The sequence below is a fragment of the Pelobates fuscus genome, chromosome 2 (genome assembly GCF_036172605.1).
Source record: "Pelobates fuscus isolate aPelFus1 chromosome 2, aPelFus1.pri, whole genome shotgun sequence".
NCBI lineage: Eukaryota > Metazoa > Chordata > Amphibia > Anura > Pelobatidae > Pelobates > Pelobates fuscus.
Genome location: NC_086318.1, coordinates 419,512,061 through 419,528,885, shown reverse-complemented (window position 1 = coordinate 419,528,885; position 16,825 = coordinate 419,512,061). Strand labels below are relative to the sequence as shown.

Below are 16,825 nucleotides of genomic sequence, written 5' to 3'. Positions count from 1 at the left end.
TACAGCCAGCTGTAATTTTTATGGCGCACAGTGTGACCTGGCACCCTCTCAGAGTAGAGTAGAAATTAAACCGTTTAAAGGACCACTCTAGGCACCCAGACGACTTCAGCTTAATGAAGTGGTCTGGGTGCCAGGTACCTCTAGGATTAACCCTTTTTTTTTATAAACATAGCAGTTTCAGAGAAACTGCTATGTTTATAATGAGGGTTAATCCAGCCTCCAAATCCTCTAGTGGCTGTCTCATTGACAGCCGCTAGAGGCGCTTGCGTGATTCTCACTGTGAAAATCACAGTGAGAGCACGCAAGCGTCCATAGGAAAGCATTGTAAATGCTTTCCTATGCGACCGGCTGAATGCGAGCGCGGCTCCTGCCGCGCATGCGCATTCAGCCGATGACGTCGCGATCAAGATGGAGAGGAGGAGGAAAGCTCACCGCCCGGCGCTGGAAAAAGAGTTAAGTTTAACCCCTTCCTCTCTCCAGAGCCCGGCGGGAGGGGGTCCCTGAGGGTGGGGGCACCCTCAGGGTACTCTAGTGCCAGGAAAACGAGTATGTTTTCCTGGCACTAGAGTGGTCCTTTAAGAATGGTTTGACAATTTCCCTGGGTCTCACTGTGTGCCCACTGTTGCTTACGCCCCCCTCACAATTGAGGTGTTGGCATCTACCTGGCAAGAGGTAAGTTGTCAAACTCTTCTTAAACCGCTTAAAGATCACTCCTGACACCATAACCACTACAGTGGGCTGGTGATTTGAGTGTTTCTCTAATATGATACCATTGGGACTTTAGTGATTAAAAACCCTTTGGCAACTCACACTTCAGTGAATAACCCTGCAGGACTCTCTATATATTGGAGTAATTTAGCTCTGCAAACAGGATACCTACTGTGATCACTTGTGTAATGTATTTCCTGCTAATAAATCAATCCCCAGTCATAGAGCAAAAATAAAGTATAGAAAATGCCTGTTTGGTTTGACTGTCTCTTCCTCTCATGGCACAAGTTAGCACAAGCTGTCTTCCTTGTCTTGTTGTGACTGGCACCTGATCTGTCTGTTGCCAGCTAATCCTAACTTCCTACCTGTCTCATTCACCTTAGTACAGCTTTTTTTTTTTTCTCCTTTTGCTGTCAGTCTTCTAAAAAGTTCTCAAGTGTATTAGGGTTAGGAGGTGTAACAAACATCATATGACCAGCCCCTGATTCATGAATATTAAAAAAAGAGGAGAAAAAAAAAGAGAGAGAGAGACAGCCATTGCCTACCCCTCTGTCTCTCCCCCTTCCATGCTTTGTGTTGCTCCTCCTGCAGGCTGTGCATAGATTAAGCAGTCAGTCACTCTGCTCACAGACAGCCTTTCCCATCTTGCCTCTTATTGTCTGTCTGATCGAACGTTCGCAGCTGATTTGCAACAAAAAGAAAAGGGATCGAATCAATAGTAAAAGAAAGGATTCTCTGCTGATAGGAGGCCGGCTGCTTTGCATTCAGGGCCGGCGTGTTGGATTCCAGTCGTGCATGCTGCAATCGGCAGAGTATATCAGAGCTGTGCATCGGTCACCGCTTCCATTGGTGTCTGAGCAGCACTTGCAGAGAGGAGGCGATGCTTTTACCGAGGAGACCCCTGTTATCTGACATTACCCTCAGCTGCCTCACTCTTTTACTATGCTTACGGGTAAAGGTACGTTCACTTTTCTTTTTTATTAAAAAGAAAAACAAAAAAAGTCACTTCTGGATCATGAGAACAAAACACAAAAAAAAATTCCTTTTTTTTTTAAAAATTTTAAAAACATTTTGTTTTCTTTTACTTCTTAACACCAGGATTGGCTGCCTCTCCTTAATGTGTTGGGTTTCTTCTTTTTTTTTTTTAATAACCTAAAGCTTCACATGGAGGATAATCCCCGATCTGTACAGTGCATCGTTCTTATAGAATAGTTTGGGATTAGTTTTACCCCACCATGTGCCTTTAAACAGAATGCATTCTTTTTAATGCATGTCCCTGTAAGTGAGTTTTGCCATCAATACAATGGAAGGAAAGTCATTTTTAAAACATTTCTAATTTTTTTTTTTTTTTAAGTCTGCATTAAAACACAATGTCTACGTTTCTTTGACTGTGATTTTTGTGCAGCCAGTACAATGGAAGAAAGTCCTAATTTTTTTTTTAATTCAGCATTGAAACGCAATGCATTATATCTATATATTTTTGTATTTTATTTTTTATTTTTGTCCCAGGTATCTGATGCATTCTCGCTTTTTTTCTGCTGTTTGTAACAGGTGTCTATAGCATCAGGGCAGTTCGAATTGGAAATCTTATCAATGCAGAATCCCAATGGAGAGGTGCAGAATGGCAATTGCTGCGATGGAATCCGCAATCCCAGCGACAGAAAGTGCACCCGGGACCAGTGTGACACTTTCTTTAAAGTTTGCCTAAAGGAGTATCAGTCCAGGGTGACCGCAGGAGGGCCCTGCAGCTTCGGCTCCGGATCTACCCCTGTCATAGGGGGCAATTCCTTTACCCTAAAATACAGCCAGAATATTGAGAAGAACAGGATTGTGCTGCCTTTCAGTTTTGCTTGGCCGGTGAGTCAGTGGCTTACTGTGATTTCAGCATTTGCTGGTTATTTTTTTTTTTTTTTCCATCCTTGACCAGTCATGCATGTGTTTTTGTATATATGTTTTTGGGTTGCACTGAGTAAACATGCAGTGCTAGGCTCCTTAACCCCTTCCCCTCCAAATGGGCTTGTGCCATTCCCTAAGTGGTACTCCAGGGGCCATAGTGCACAGTAAGCTGGGAGGGGGTGATGGATTAAGAAGATCAGTCTCATTACTTGCAGATATGTGATACAAGTTTTTATTTATTGATGTTTTTGACTCTGAAATGAGTAAAGGAGTTTGCTGGCACTCAGATGGTTAAAAATGAGTAACATGATTGGGTTAATGTCTTGTCTGTGCGTGATGGGAGTTGTAGCTCTGTAACATGGAACGTTTATGCAGTGCATTAGGTAGATCCAGATTTGGCTGAGGGAGTGGATTGGGGGGGAGGCTGTGATTTCCAGGAGTGGACTCAGGAGACAGGGAGGAGTGTTGGGAACTATGAGTACAATCTCAGTTGCACGCTGTGGGTTATTACATGGCTAGTTGTTTGGATGGAAATAGGGCTGATATGGACAGAACTTGTCTAGTTTTAGTTGGGAGATGCCTATCTACCCCTCTGTGGAGGTATTAAGGGGTCAGAAGGTCGCTGTGCATGGTGGCTGGGTAGAAATGACAAGCACAGAGTGGATTATTCTCATCTAAACCTCTCTAGCAATGTCCTGTTGGTCTCTTTTAATTCCCTCCCCCATCTCCTGAGTTTTTATATGCTTGCTTCTATGTGAAGGTTGTCTTGTTGGAGCATTGTGTGTGTGTGTGTGTGTTTCTCCTGTTTCTTTGAGAACCTTTCTGCTCGTAGTGTTGGAATGTTGGGGAATCTCACATTTTCATCCCAGCTGCATTTGATGTTCGTAATAGTTTTTAGTTTAATCAAGCTCAAGTCCATTCAGCTATGTAGGCAGATTAGAATTTTAATATTGGGGGGGAAGCATGCCTTTAACTTTGTTATATGAAACTATGGATCACACATTAGCTAACAGGAAGCTAATCTCACACCCTCCCCTTGTTGTGGAAACCATAAAAAAATGAAGCTAGCAGGGTGGCATGGATCCCTCGCTGCCCATGTGTTTTCGCATGTATAAATTTGCAATCTTCTTGCATGCCTTTTAAAGGCAGCGCTGGCATGGCTCCAGTGGGGTTTGCAGTGTATCACCGTGCCCAGGGATCGCTGTCTGTGCCCTCCCTGTTCCAGTGGTTACCCTGCCCTGCCCCTCCAGCCATGTCCTACGATCCCAGCCAGGTGTTGCAGAGGTGGGTGTGCTGACTGTGGTTCAAGGAGTGGCACTTCTATTAATCACTTTTTTATTTTTTTTCCCTATGTTGCTGTGGCAAAATTAACCCCTAAAAAGGCTATGATCTTTGTATTCTCCGTAGTCCTTGCCAGACTGCACTTAATCAGTACATGCACTATAAATTAGCAAAGCGCTTAATATGACAAAGGATTTGGCCGACTTTTATCTAGATATTTAACCCACGTATCTGTTCCTGCATGAGGTTTAACTGGGATATATATTATATATTCCAGTTAATAATATTACAATATACAGCCCGGTGATAAATTTGAGTAATTATGCAATGCTGAATACATGGTTTTATAAGAGGATCTCACTTTCGTTGCAATTTTTTTATTTTATTTCTTTTTTATGCGAGTGGCGAAGAGAAAATGCATCTTTAGATGTATTTATTTTTAAAGGCCCCAACGCAGGGGTTGGCAACCTTTAGCACTTAAGATGTTGTGGACAACAATCCCCCCCCCCCCCCCCCCTCCTTTGCCAGCATTACGGCTGTAATGTTATTGTAAAAATAGATGTAGTCCACGACATCTGGAGTGCTCAAGGTTGCCTACCGCTGGTCTAATGGTAGGACGCTTATTGCTACAAAGATGCCCTGAATCTTTCAAATTAAAATCTATATTAGTGCTGTTATTGGCAGATAGTAAGGAATGGGTTGCTTTCTTAGTTAAATTATTTATTTTATGTAAAAGTACTTTATTAAATGTATTGTATTCAGTTCCCCCCCACCCCCCTTTAACTGCCTAGCCCTCCTCCCTGTGTGGGCATCCTAGGCTTAACCTTGAGGAAGCCTAATTGGCTCAAAGGCCCCTTCTCTCCTCTCTCCCAGTGGTATGTGTGTTCAGGCTCTTAGCCTTGCAGATACCCACAGGGCCAGTGTTTGTTTTATTTCTTGGGCCACCCTTGTTGTAACAGGCTGTTTTTTGTTTTTTTTTTCAAACAAGTCTAATGTCCTGGCCCAAGCTACACTGTCTGTCCGTGGTGTGCGTACAACGTTCTGATTTGCAAGCCCATCATATACGGCATATTAGAAGAAAATGCACGAGCTGGGAATTTTTTTACTTTTTTATTTTTAATGAGCATATTTTTGTAATCCCTACTGCCGTGACAGCCTGGGTTCCTGAACTGCATATCTGGCTGTATTCCTCCTGAGACCAGATACTGGCACAATGGTTTGGTTCACACAAGTTACCTCTGTTGGGAGAAAGAGAGCCAGGCTTTGCTCATAGTGAGATAAAACTGTTATCAAATATACCATCAAAGGGATAAAAGGTTTTTTATAAAAATCTGTGGTATTTGAAGTGCTGCCAACCAGTGTGGACCTCTATTGTTGTGGCATTTGACTTTTTTTTTTTCCCTCAGTCTTTTGAAGGACAGACCCATTCGGATGTTTGCCTACCAACTTGAGGAAATAGAACTCAGGTGTTTGATCCTGAACACACTTATAATTCACTGTTATGGATTTATAAAGACTTTTTTCCTTTTTTTTTTTTTTCACTGGTCTGTCATTTGCAAAGAAGCATGTGAAAGGCAGTGTAGACACCGGAATACTGTCTTTGTTTTGGTTCTAAAATTTTAATTTTATTTTTTTTCTTTAGAACAGGACAATGCAGGGACGGTTTCTGTCCCTTTTAGATTACTATATTATCAAAAATAATAATAAAGAGATGTTGCTTTGTCATAAGTGCAAAACATATTTCCCTTTAGCTGAGCAATGTGTGAAATGCTTTGCCAATAAATATTTTGTAGGAATTGGCATTCAAATAATGTGTTAGTTTTTTTTTGTGTCTTACAAGTTGTGTTCATGGATGGGGTAACAGTCTTCTGTTGTAATGGATCTGGGGGAGAGGGGGTGACTATAAATAAATTGAAGTCATTGGCTAAAAAAAGTTGGCTAGGATACAGGTCTGTACGCCTGCGTATTGCACAAAGCGTGCACCTGCAAAAGAAAGCAGTCTTGTTAGTGCCTCCTATGAAATCCTCGTGGTGTTGGCCAATTATAGCATGTGCCAAAAGTTTGTTTGAGAAAGTTAAGAGAGAAGAAGAAAAAATGATTAATTGCAACCTGTCTCTTTAACATGCTTGGCACATCTATTTGACTTTGAGATAGGATTGCTTTAATTAATATTTGTCTCTTTTTGATCATCTTAATTTGTGTGAGCTACAAGTGACTGAGGGTTTCAGGCCTAGTTTGAAGGCCAGGTATATCCTGTTGTTGAATTTGGTTTATGCAAAAGTAAAGATTCATTTAAAAAAAAAAAAAATGTCCTTGTCTCGGTGGGGTTTACTGTTTAATGGGAGCAGTATTCAACCATGGCTCTCTCACAACTCGTACACATATCCTATAATTGTTGGGCAACCAGTATTGTACCCCACAATTGTAATTTTCCGAGCATAAAATAAAACGCTTAAAGTGGTATGTCTGCCATATTTAGATTGAGTTTCAGTATACGGTAGTTATAGTCATCGTATTAATAGTTTTTAATGTATCTTTTTAAGTGATGTAAAGTTTTGTGAATAGATGATTATCTAATCGAGGGGTAGGCAAACTTTTGTTATTGCTGTTCCAAACTAATACTTTGAAGTCCTTGGGATTGAGAGTCCTACTTATTTAATTTGAACAGACACTTTGTGCACCAAAATCGCTTTACAAAAAAAAAAGTCAGTGTTTATACACCTCTAGTGGGAAGTTCAGAATGACTGCCCCTAGAGGCAATTCCTCCTCAAAAAAACTTTGTATTTTTAAAATTATTTCTGAAAGTCTTCATTTTTGTTGTCATCACACACCGCATGTGGATACCGAATGTATTCAATTTATCATGGCGTATCATTAGATACGTGTTTTTTTTTTGTTTTTTTTATAGTGGATTTTTAACTTTCAGGGCCTACATCTAAACAAACAAAAAAAAAAGTAACACTTGCTTTTCATTAACAAGGAATGACTGGTAAAGAAAATACATACTCCTTAGGAGGAGGGTGAAGGTGCAACACGATAAGTAAAAGCCTGGTTTGGGCAGGCAGCTACTGAGTAGAATCTTTACAGTCACTTTACCAGAAAGCGAGGGACTCTGTCACCCCAGAGGTATAATCACTTCGAGAAGTTTTAACTATATCTGAGTATGGTTACTTACCTGTCTGATCGCAACAGAACTTCATAATGCAATCTCCTGTCTCTCTGCCCCCCTTCCCACAACACACACACACACACTTGTGTCTTTCCCACTATCCTACACACAGAATAAAGTGAGAACAGAGGAGAGTGTGTCTCTATTCACACACACACACACACACACACACACACTTGTCTGTCTCTCCCACTATCCTACACACACACAGAAAAGAGTGATAACAGAGGAGAGAGTGTCTCTATTCCCCTACACTCTCTCTCACACACTTGTATCTCACTCTCAATCCTTTCCCCCACCCCCATTGCAGTATTCTCCCTCCATCTTGTTCTAGACCCCCTGCTGTATGTGGCTGAGTATCTTGTATTTTATTTATTTTCTTCATTTTTACAGCTTTGTAAAAAAAAATGGCCCTGGTTCCTTCCAGCCTTCTACCTCCTGTACACAATAGGTTTCATAAAACCTTTTTTTTAAACTGAATTTCAAACTTTAGGCTCAAAATAAGTCAGGTTGGAAAATGGCTGAATTTGAAAACATTGCTTTAATAAGGCTGTTTTGGCCTAAATCTCAGTTTTTAATCTATCACAGGTATATGTGCATCAGGTAAGTTAAGCTACTGGTGTGAATGTGGCAAGGATTTTATTATTGCTTTACATTCCGTTTAATTTGCATGATTTAGATTAATGCATTATTATTATTTATATAGCGCTGTACAATGGGTGATATATTCTTTATATTATCCATGCCTATAGATATTGTATTTCACTGTTACTTTTCTATCATTTGAGAGCCACCAGGAAGACCAGACTTAAGTTTTAAAGTATTACACTTTTTGGCTACTAGGGGGTGTCAAATCTAAAACGTAGTGTGTGTGTGTATAATGTATGTGGTGTATGTTTGACTTATGTTAAATGGGGTTAGCAGTTGGCTATGATAATCTGCAGTACCCTAACCTCTAAGAAATTGGCTTCTTTGAATTTCTTGGTATTTTTTATTATCATTTAATTTATCGCCAACCTATAACCTATTACGCAGCGCTTTACAATTTTAAAACGGGGATATTGGACAACAAGTAATTTATATACAGAATATAACAGACGAGCTGAAAAAGGCCTTGCTCAAACGAGCTCTGTCTAGGATTTTTTTATTTTTTTATTTTTTCTTATCACCCTGCAAGGAACTTGCTATCCTGAGATAATCACCACATTAAAGCTCTAACTTTCTCCATGTATCCTGTGTAGAAAACCTGTGGGTTACAAGATCCTGTCTGTCTAGGGAAGTTGGTTATTTGAAGTATTTTCCTCAGACATTCATTATGGATCACACAAAATAACGTATAGTTTTTGTTTTATGTTAAAGGAACGTGTTTTTTTTGTTTGTTTGTTTGTTTCTTTTGTTTTTTTTCCCTATAATGCATTAAAATCAGGATACATAATCTGGAGTTGAATAAAAAGCACGTAGGAGTTTTCCATCAAGGCGAAACGGGTAAGGTGCAAATATGAGGAGCAATCGCCACGGTAACCTAATAGAATGTCTCAACATTTAGCTGGGTGCACCGAAATAGCGCCTGTTTTGCTGTGATAAATGTCCCCAATGATGTCTGTGGGTCAGGAGATAAATATACTTGAAGTATTTCTCATTGAGAAATGTTGCTTTCCCATGAATAATATTTATTTGAAATTGTTATAAACGTGTATTCCTGACCATATAGTGTTAAAATCAAGATTTAGGTGGCCAGTCCCCTTTATCCCACTTAAATAAGGTAAAAACTTACCTTTCTATTCAGAAATGACAATCTCAGCCAATCAGCATCTCCTCATAGAGATGCATTGAATCAATGCATCTCTATGAGGAAAGTTCAGCACCTCCATGCAGTGCGTGGAGACTCTGAATGTCAGTACTGCACGTTGTGCATGACCCAGGAAGAACCTCTAGTGGCTGTCGGTGTGTCCCTGGAGGTGTCCCTAGGCTGTAATGTAAACACTGCCTTTTCACTGATTTGGCAGTGTTTACATGAAAATGCCTGCAGGGACACGCTATAGTCACCAGAACCACTACATTACGCTGTAGTTGTTCTTGGTGACTATAGTATCCCTTTTTAATAACGTTAAAATGGTTTTGTAATTTGATAACTGATGAGACCACAAGCACGCACAGAAAACAGTCTCACTACTTTTATAAGTGGTGCATATCTTTATTGTATGCTGAACGATATCTGTTGTAAGAGTATTATTTTTTTTTTTTCTTTTAATCTATAATCCATTTTCTGGCGGCGTATATTGTGTAACACGTTTTGTGTGACATTTCTGAACATTACATTCGTGATTACACAGTAAACTGGGAGTTGTAAGCAATTGTGTGGTGAATTAAAATTTCTGGCCCAAATAGCCAGATGAGACAGAACTGTTCAATAACGAGTCTCTCTGCAGCAAGCAGTGTGACTGTCAACAACTATGGCAGCCTGCAGGATTCCTGTTAACTAATGCATGGGATCAACAGACCTAGGATAACATGTAATCAAACCTGCTGTATGCTGTAGTTACCTTAATCTAGGGTCTTTTAACAAAAAAAAGTAATCATATTGAGAGTTTTGGCTATATCTTCATTTTCAGGGCTTGACATTTTGTACTAGTTCAGCATGAATTTGTTATCCCCACGTTACAGTTCAGTTAACGTCCTGACACAAGTGTAACTTTAAACACTTTGCTGTTTTCTGATCACGTGTGTATGTTATGTGGAAAGGATGATATGTGATCAGAAAATTACTAGTGGTTTTGCAGCACTGAATATAAAATCTGTCAGACATTTTAATTGTTTCAAATAATTGCATTGCTGGATTTAAAGGGACATTGAAAGACCCCCCCTCCTCCCCATTTCTAGATGTATTTTCACTCCCGTGCCAAATAAGTCGTTCACTCCCCTGCAAAATAAAATAAATCTATCGTTACAAGAGATCTACTCCCATGAAAACATGCATGCATCTAATTGTGCATTTTGTTAACTGGGAGTATATCAACACAGTTTGCAAAAGCTGCAGATCTCTTGTCTGCAGCCTTTGCAAGCCCTCCCCTCCTAACCCCGCCCAGACTTTCTATGGCTGTCCAATCACAGACTTCCCTATGCAGCTCAATGAGAGGTCTTTGCAAGGCAGGTGCTCTGTGCAATTGCTGCCTCCTGAGTTTAGTTCGACTGCGCTTGCCAAACCAGGAAGTAACAGGTTGTCTGACAGCCAGGGGGTGTAACAATGTTTATTTTTTACAAAGAAATTTCAATAGAAATTGGAACTTTTATAAATTGAGGACATACTTCACACACAAAGCCCTGTAGCGATGTCTTATTTCTTTTGTAAAATCTTTTCTTAGTAGATTTGAGAACAAATATGACTTTTCAGACCTACTTTGAGAAGGAGAAACCAATATTGTAATTTTTTCTTTTTTTTTTTCTTCCTAGGAAAAATATTTGCATATATTCTATTCAGTTTTTGCTTTGTGGTCCTTTTTTAAAGCTAGATATCAGCTGTGTTCTGAGCATCATCAACTCAGGATTTCAGCAGCTTTACCATGTTATTATTGATTTTCATTTATTACTATGAAATCAATGTGTGTAAAAACACGTGTATCCCTGAGAGGCTGGATTCTCTCAGCCAATCTTTAATCTGCAATTCATTTCAGCGGAAGAAGGATGATGCAAACATGTGTGATGTCCCATGGTTATATGCTCAGTAATAACTAGAATTATTGTAAAAACTGTACACGTGCAGTGCAGCTGCTGACGGTATCTCATTCATTTTGGGAAGTGTGAAACCGCTCAAGTGCAAGTAAGCTGCTGGTGACTTGCCTTAACTTGCACAAGTGTTACTTTTTATTTATGTGAATGAGATTTTACAAATGTCTGCAGTGTTGAAGCCTCCTAAAGGCCGATGTCCATTGTATCACTCCCTGCTAGGAAATGAGAGCTTCCAGTTGAATAGTGAGAGGCCTGAAGGTGGAGCTCTGGAATCCATAAATAAAAATCAGGAAGGTACAACATTTTTAAGAATTAATGTTTTCTGGGTGTGTGTTTTTTTGTTTTTGTTTTTTGTTGGGGTGTGTGTGTGTTGTGGAATGTTGTGCATAATTGCTGCATTAAATATCTATGGAGCTCTTAGAAAAAAGGCACTGCGCGATTTGGACCAATAATGGGGACTGTCCCTCCTAATATGCCACCTTTTTGCTGGGGATGGGAAATAAATCCTTGACGAACTCTGGGCGTCAAATGGTCTGAGTTTGTGGTCTTCACCTTCAGTTCTTGCAGACCACTTGTGCCTCTGGCACTTTCCCAGCGAGTTATAGTATTACCATGGTAATCTGTATGACAACTCTCTCAATCATTGTAAAGTGTCTGATCACAAAGGATCGTGAGATGGGGGTCTGACTGCCCTTGCTGGAGTTGCTCCCTTGAACTCTGAGGGGGCTCTGTTTAGATCTCCCAAACTAATTATGTGGGCCTTGTTTGCCATGCATGTCCCGCGTGTCATAGATTGCTGATTCATGTTCTAAAACCGTGGAATACAGGTACCGCTTGCAAGTCATGGTTGTAGATCTCCTTTAGCTAAAGACCCATTTTTTGCTCACACAGACACAGCCTTATTTTGGACCATGGCACACTTCAGGAACAAAACATTTTAAAGACACAACTACATTTTTCTTACCTTCATCATTGTGTTATAAAGGTCACATTTACGTGGAGCCTTAATAGAGAGATATATATATATATATAACACACATTAACCCTGTAGTTTTTTTTTTGTTTTTTTTTTTATTTGAACACCAAAACTTTATTTTCAAAAAAGAGAGACCTAAAAAAGGAATGTTTTCAAAATTTTACAACCCAGAATACAAAGTGTTTGTGGGACATTTCAAGGTGACTTCAGGTGAACCAGTATGCCTTGCATGGCACACTGTTCTGGGCTATGTTTCCTGCCTTTTTTTCCTACATGATACAAATTGTGTAATTCAGAAATACTGCAATTGGAAAGATGCACCATAGTTATTTAGATAAGAGGTAAGTAAAGATACAAGACATACCCATTGACTTTCAGTGTTTGTTGAAAGGTCATTCCTTCTGCTCTAAGCAACTGTATTAGTTAGCACTGAATTCTATGTTCCTGCAATCTTTCGCAATAGAGAGGGAATCATAAAATGTTCGCTGCTAATTGCCAAAGATTCAAAGTCCCTTTTTTACCAGCTCGACCCAATCTTCTGCACTTAGCGGTAAATGGTAGAAAGGCCTCTTGTTCATGCTTGCTGTGTGTGAACCTGACTGTTGTGCATGGCTGGACATATGGTATTCTATCTATTAACCTTGCCACCCTCTTTAACCAGTGCGTTTAATTATCAGTAGGAGTCTTGAGGAAGGTAGGTTAATGTCAAATTATGAGTAAGCCATTCGTATGGCAGCAATAAAAGTGAATTTGATTTGATTTTTTTTTCCTGCACTGTAAATCTAGTTAGAATGTCTAAGTGTTAATATTTTATATATATATTTTTTTTTCCCTTGTCCCTTCCGGAGAGGTTTCCTTTGCTCACTGAGATCTATTTTTTTAAAATATTGGCAGATAGTTGATCTGGTTTGTCACTTTTTTTTTTTTTTTTTTAATACGTTTTGGTTTTAATACTTGCTAGTTTTAGTGATTATAATGCGATTGTAGTCTGGCCACCCAGACAGGCAGTGACTGCTAATATTAACCAAGAACAATAGTGTGGCCATTCTGACTGCAACAAGGATTACAGAACATAATGGGACCCATCCAAATATAATGCGCGTACAGGACAAGCAACAGGAAGCTGCAGTACACTCAGCAGAGCTCGGCTCACAGACAAACCATGGACTTAATTCACACAATGACAACTTTAGCACATTATGTATTCAGAGGATGCACATTATTCCAGTAGGTTTGCCAGATCCGAGATGAGCCTGCTTTATTAGAGAACGTGCACCCATAGTGTTCATAGCAACAATGTTTTTTTGTGTTTTTTGTTTTTTTTTCCGTTCTTTTCCCGGTCCATCATTTTTTGGCAAACCCAGGTCAGCCTTGGTGCAAGGTAGTTCACAAATGCAGTTACTAGATTGTGGTTTAGGCTCAGTAGAAAAAGGATAATGATTTTAGGAGGGGGGCGACCCAAAACAAAAAACAAACTCCTGAAATGTAATATTTCTGTTCGGATGTTGTGGTGAAATTTGTTCACCGCTGCCCTCTGGTCACACATGTTCTCTATTAGAAGGTACCACAGTTTGATGGTGCGCAGTCTGGCAGTGAGTGTCTGACGTGGTACCCGTTGAGTAAGCAGCTTTATTTGCTGCCCCATCAGTAAATAAGGTATCGCTCATCAATTCTTGTTTTTCTTTCTCTAGGAATTATGTGAAAGCGTGCATTCCATCACATCAGCAGTTTACTTACAAGGCCCCTAGTGAAGCTTTGTTACCTATTTAAAAAAAAAAAAAAAAAACACATGCAATTTAGGACTCTTGGCACACAGAGAGGGTTATATTGCCTTTTTACAAAATGTGATTTACTTATTTCCTCTACTTATTATACGCCATCTAGTTTGGCCAGAGATTCACTGTCTTAATCCAATAAATCTCTTTTTAAAAAGCTTAATTGTATCTAAATTATTGCCCTTGCTGATTCCACTGCCTTTGTGGCCATTTAATTCCCTGAGTAGACTGTACATTTTGGGGGAAAGCACCGACCAATACAAAAGGTAAAGAGGGCCCTCCTGTGAGCAAGCTTTTTTTTTTTTTTTTTATACACAGTACGTAGAGGCCCGTGAGCTTGCAATCTAAATATGAACTAATTTCACATACACTGCCAGTACACTTTGAACTGTTCTGTGAGCAAAATATTGGTGACACTTTACAGGATAGGATAGTCAAAATATGTTGCCCATAGGTAGATTAACCACTACTAGAATGCTATGCTAACTTCTGAAAATACAGGTGTTTTAGTCTAGAAAAAGCAGAGTGAACCACTTGACACCCGTATTATCAGAGAAGTGGCTCATTTCACTTTCTTGCCAGATCCGAGTGTGAGTGATATATGGAAGAGTCACCCGCGCACACACACATACTAGATTTGAGTCAGTGCTGCTTTTCCATCCTTTAGGCAAGTTGCAACAATAGACAAGAACATTCTGTTTCCAAAATCTCTGAGGCCCTCTGTAACCTGTGTCTGCACTACGTAAAGATTAAGACATTCTATATGTGAAAAAGCTTTGTACTTCAGCGTGTGAGTGGGCCCAAACATGCGCAACACACAATTTTATATCTAATTTATTTAACCTTTGCAGTAACCAACATGCCGTTTTCCAAAAGCCAAGTATTATTGAATAGGAAAAAATATTTTAATATAATGCTGATTCATGGTTTGATTTTTATTTATTTTTTTTTTAACCCCTTAAGGACACATGACATGTGTGACATGTCATGATTCCTTTTATTCCAGAAGTTTGGTCCTTAAGGGGTTAATCATTTTTTAAATTTATTTTTTAAATTTTTTATATTTTTTAAATTGTAATTTGCCAACAGTGTTTTTTATGCTTGCTATGTTACCGTATTATTGGCTGTATAGAGTGCTGCTGAATATTTTGTTAAATAGGTGATGATTGATGTGTTGTTTATGCGGTCTTTTATTTACGTTCGCAGTAATCCCATTTATTTCAGGCACATATACCACTTACAATTCAAATTACAAACTACTTACACATTTTGCTAATGTTCTGCAATGTTTTCCGCACCTCATCAGTTCTTACTTCATACTTTTTTTTTGTCTGCTTATCCCTGGAGGGGTATATCTTTTGGCTCAGGGTCAGGCCTCTAGTGGCTAATTAAGTGTGACATTATCAGTACACAGCTGATCTTTGACTCTGCATATAATCTCTCATTTGAATAAGTTGACTGCTTTTATTATTGTGGTTGAATGTATATTTAAAGATGATCTAAAGGTCATCTCTGGTCATGGGAACATTTAAACCTGCTGGTTGCATTCATTCCAGAGATGTTCAGTAAACCTGAACACTTACAGGGCATGTGATTGGCAATTCACCCGTTAACGGAGCAGTACCCCTTCTGTTTTGATGCAGCCAGATTCATGCACCCATCACAGTGCTTAAAATAAATGAAGAATTGATTCCATGGCTGCGTTGGGGTAACATTTTTAACCCTCCCCCAACCAGAAAAACAAAACAAAAAATATTTTGCTTTATTAAACAAATTGAGACATTGCTGTTACAAATGCACAGTAAGTGTTGCCCAGATCAATAGATTCGCTAGTGTTTAGGAGCCTCTCTTTCCGCTCTGTGAAGTCTGATTGTATATTATTATTATTGCCATTTTATATAGCGCCTACAGATTCCGTAGCGCTTTACAATATTATGAGAGGAGGGATTTGACTATAAATAGGACAATTACACGAAAAACTTACAGGAACAATAGGTTGAAGAGGACCCTGCTCAAACGAGCTCACAGTCTATCCCATAAATCCCTATCTAGTATGATTTTTATGGGAAATGTGGTCCAGCCCCAGCAGCCGTTTGCTTTATCACGTAGGGTACTTGCAATGCTATTGTTTTGATTTCCCATTTTAGTTTTGTGAATGGGGAGGTTTACACCATTACCTAAACTTCTGACTGCCCACGGCACAGGCTGAGCGGGTATGGGGAGGTGGGGACTTTAATGGTGAGCACCCACATCACAAACACACAATATAAATATAATAATAATAATATAATGTTTGTTTGTAAAGTACAGCTTCTTCTTAATCTGTGGGTGAATTGGGCCCCCCCCAATTATAGGTAACTGTGAACACTACAACCTATTCTAATGAATATTTTTAGATCATTTTAAACCGCAGATTAGTGCACATGCTCTAGCATTTAAAGGGTTAATGTCTGCTTGAAATTCTGTTTTTATACGTGTGGCATACGGATTATAATTACGGCTAAAGGGTCGTGTGTGTGTGTGTGTTGGCAGAATACGACCCTTTTTGGTATCACACCAGTTGTGAACAGCCCGGTTCAAGAGGTAATCCTGACTTAGGACATTGGTCTTTCTGATAAAAGGTCTTCAGAAAGCAGTGTTGTCCTATGCTGTGAGCATCATGATTTGTTCAGGAGTGATCAAAGAAACTCCAAGTATATACTTAAAGCTTCATGCTCTTAATCCTACCAGTTTCAAAGTAATCTATACTTGTATGTGGTTGTTTTTGGTTTGTGTCTTTTTAGGTTTTGTTTTTTTGTGTGTTTAATATATTTATACAGTCTTGCAGTAAAATGTACGTGAAATGTCAGTGAAACAGGGGGCCAAAAATATTGTTTGGATCTTTTTCACCAGAAATATTTTTGCCATGTTATAAAAACAAAAACAAAAAAGCAAAGCGCATAAACCACATGGTAAACAATATTTTTTATTTATTTTAAATTCAATTCTGCAATATTTATGTGCAAGGACAAAATTGAAGGTTATTTGTAAAGCAAAAGGCTAAGTTTGGGGCAGTCACCATGGAAATCAAACAAATGTTCCTACTGACACCTCAGCTCTTAGACTATTGTTCCAGAACAGTTCTGTATCAATCTTACGACATTTCTCCAGAACAGTATAGATTTTACAACATTGCTTCTGAGATGTTCTTTATAAATCTTACAACATTGCTGTAGAACCGTTCTTTAAAAATCTTACATTGTTTCAGAACACTTCTTCATAGATCTTACCACTTTGTTCTGAAGATGTTCTGTA

General features: G+C 39.1%; 1 protein-coding gene across 1 annotated transcript in view; it reads left to right on the top strand.

Moving 5' to 3' along the window:
* The first annotated feature begins 1,274 nt into the window (after positions 1 to 1,274).
* The window catches only part of JAG1 (jagged canonical Notch ligand 1), a 41,443-nt gene continuing 25,892 nt past the window's right edge, over positions 1,275 to 16,825 (top strand). The window contains exons 1-2 of the mRNA XM_063444020.1: positions 1,275 to 1,666; positions 2,260 to 2,565. Of these exons, the coding sequence (XP_063300090.1) occupies positions 1,589 to 1,666; positions 2,260 to 2,565 (384 nt within the window). The 5' untranslated portion in view covers positions 1,275 to 1,588. The remainder of the gene's footprint in view (positions 1,667 to 2,259; positions 2,566 to 16,825) is intronic.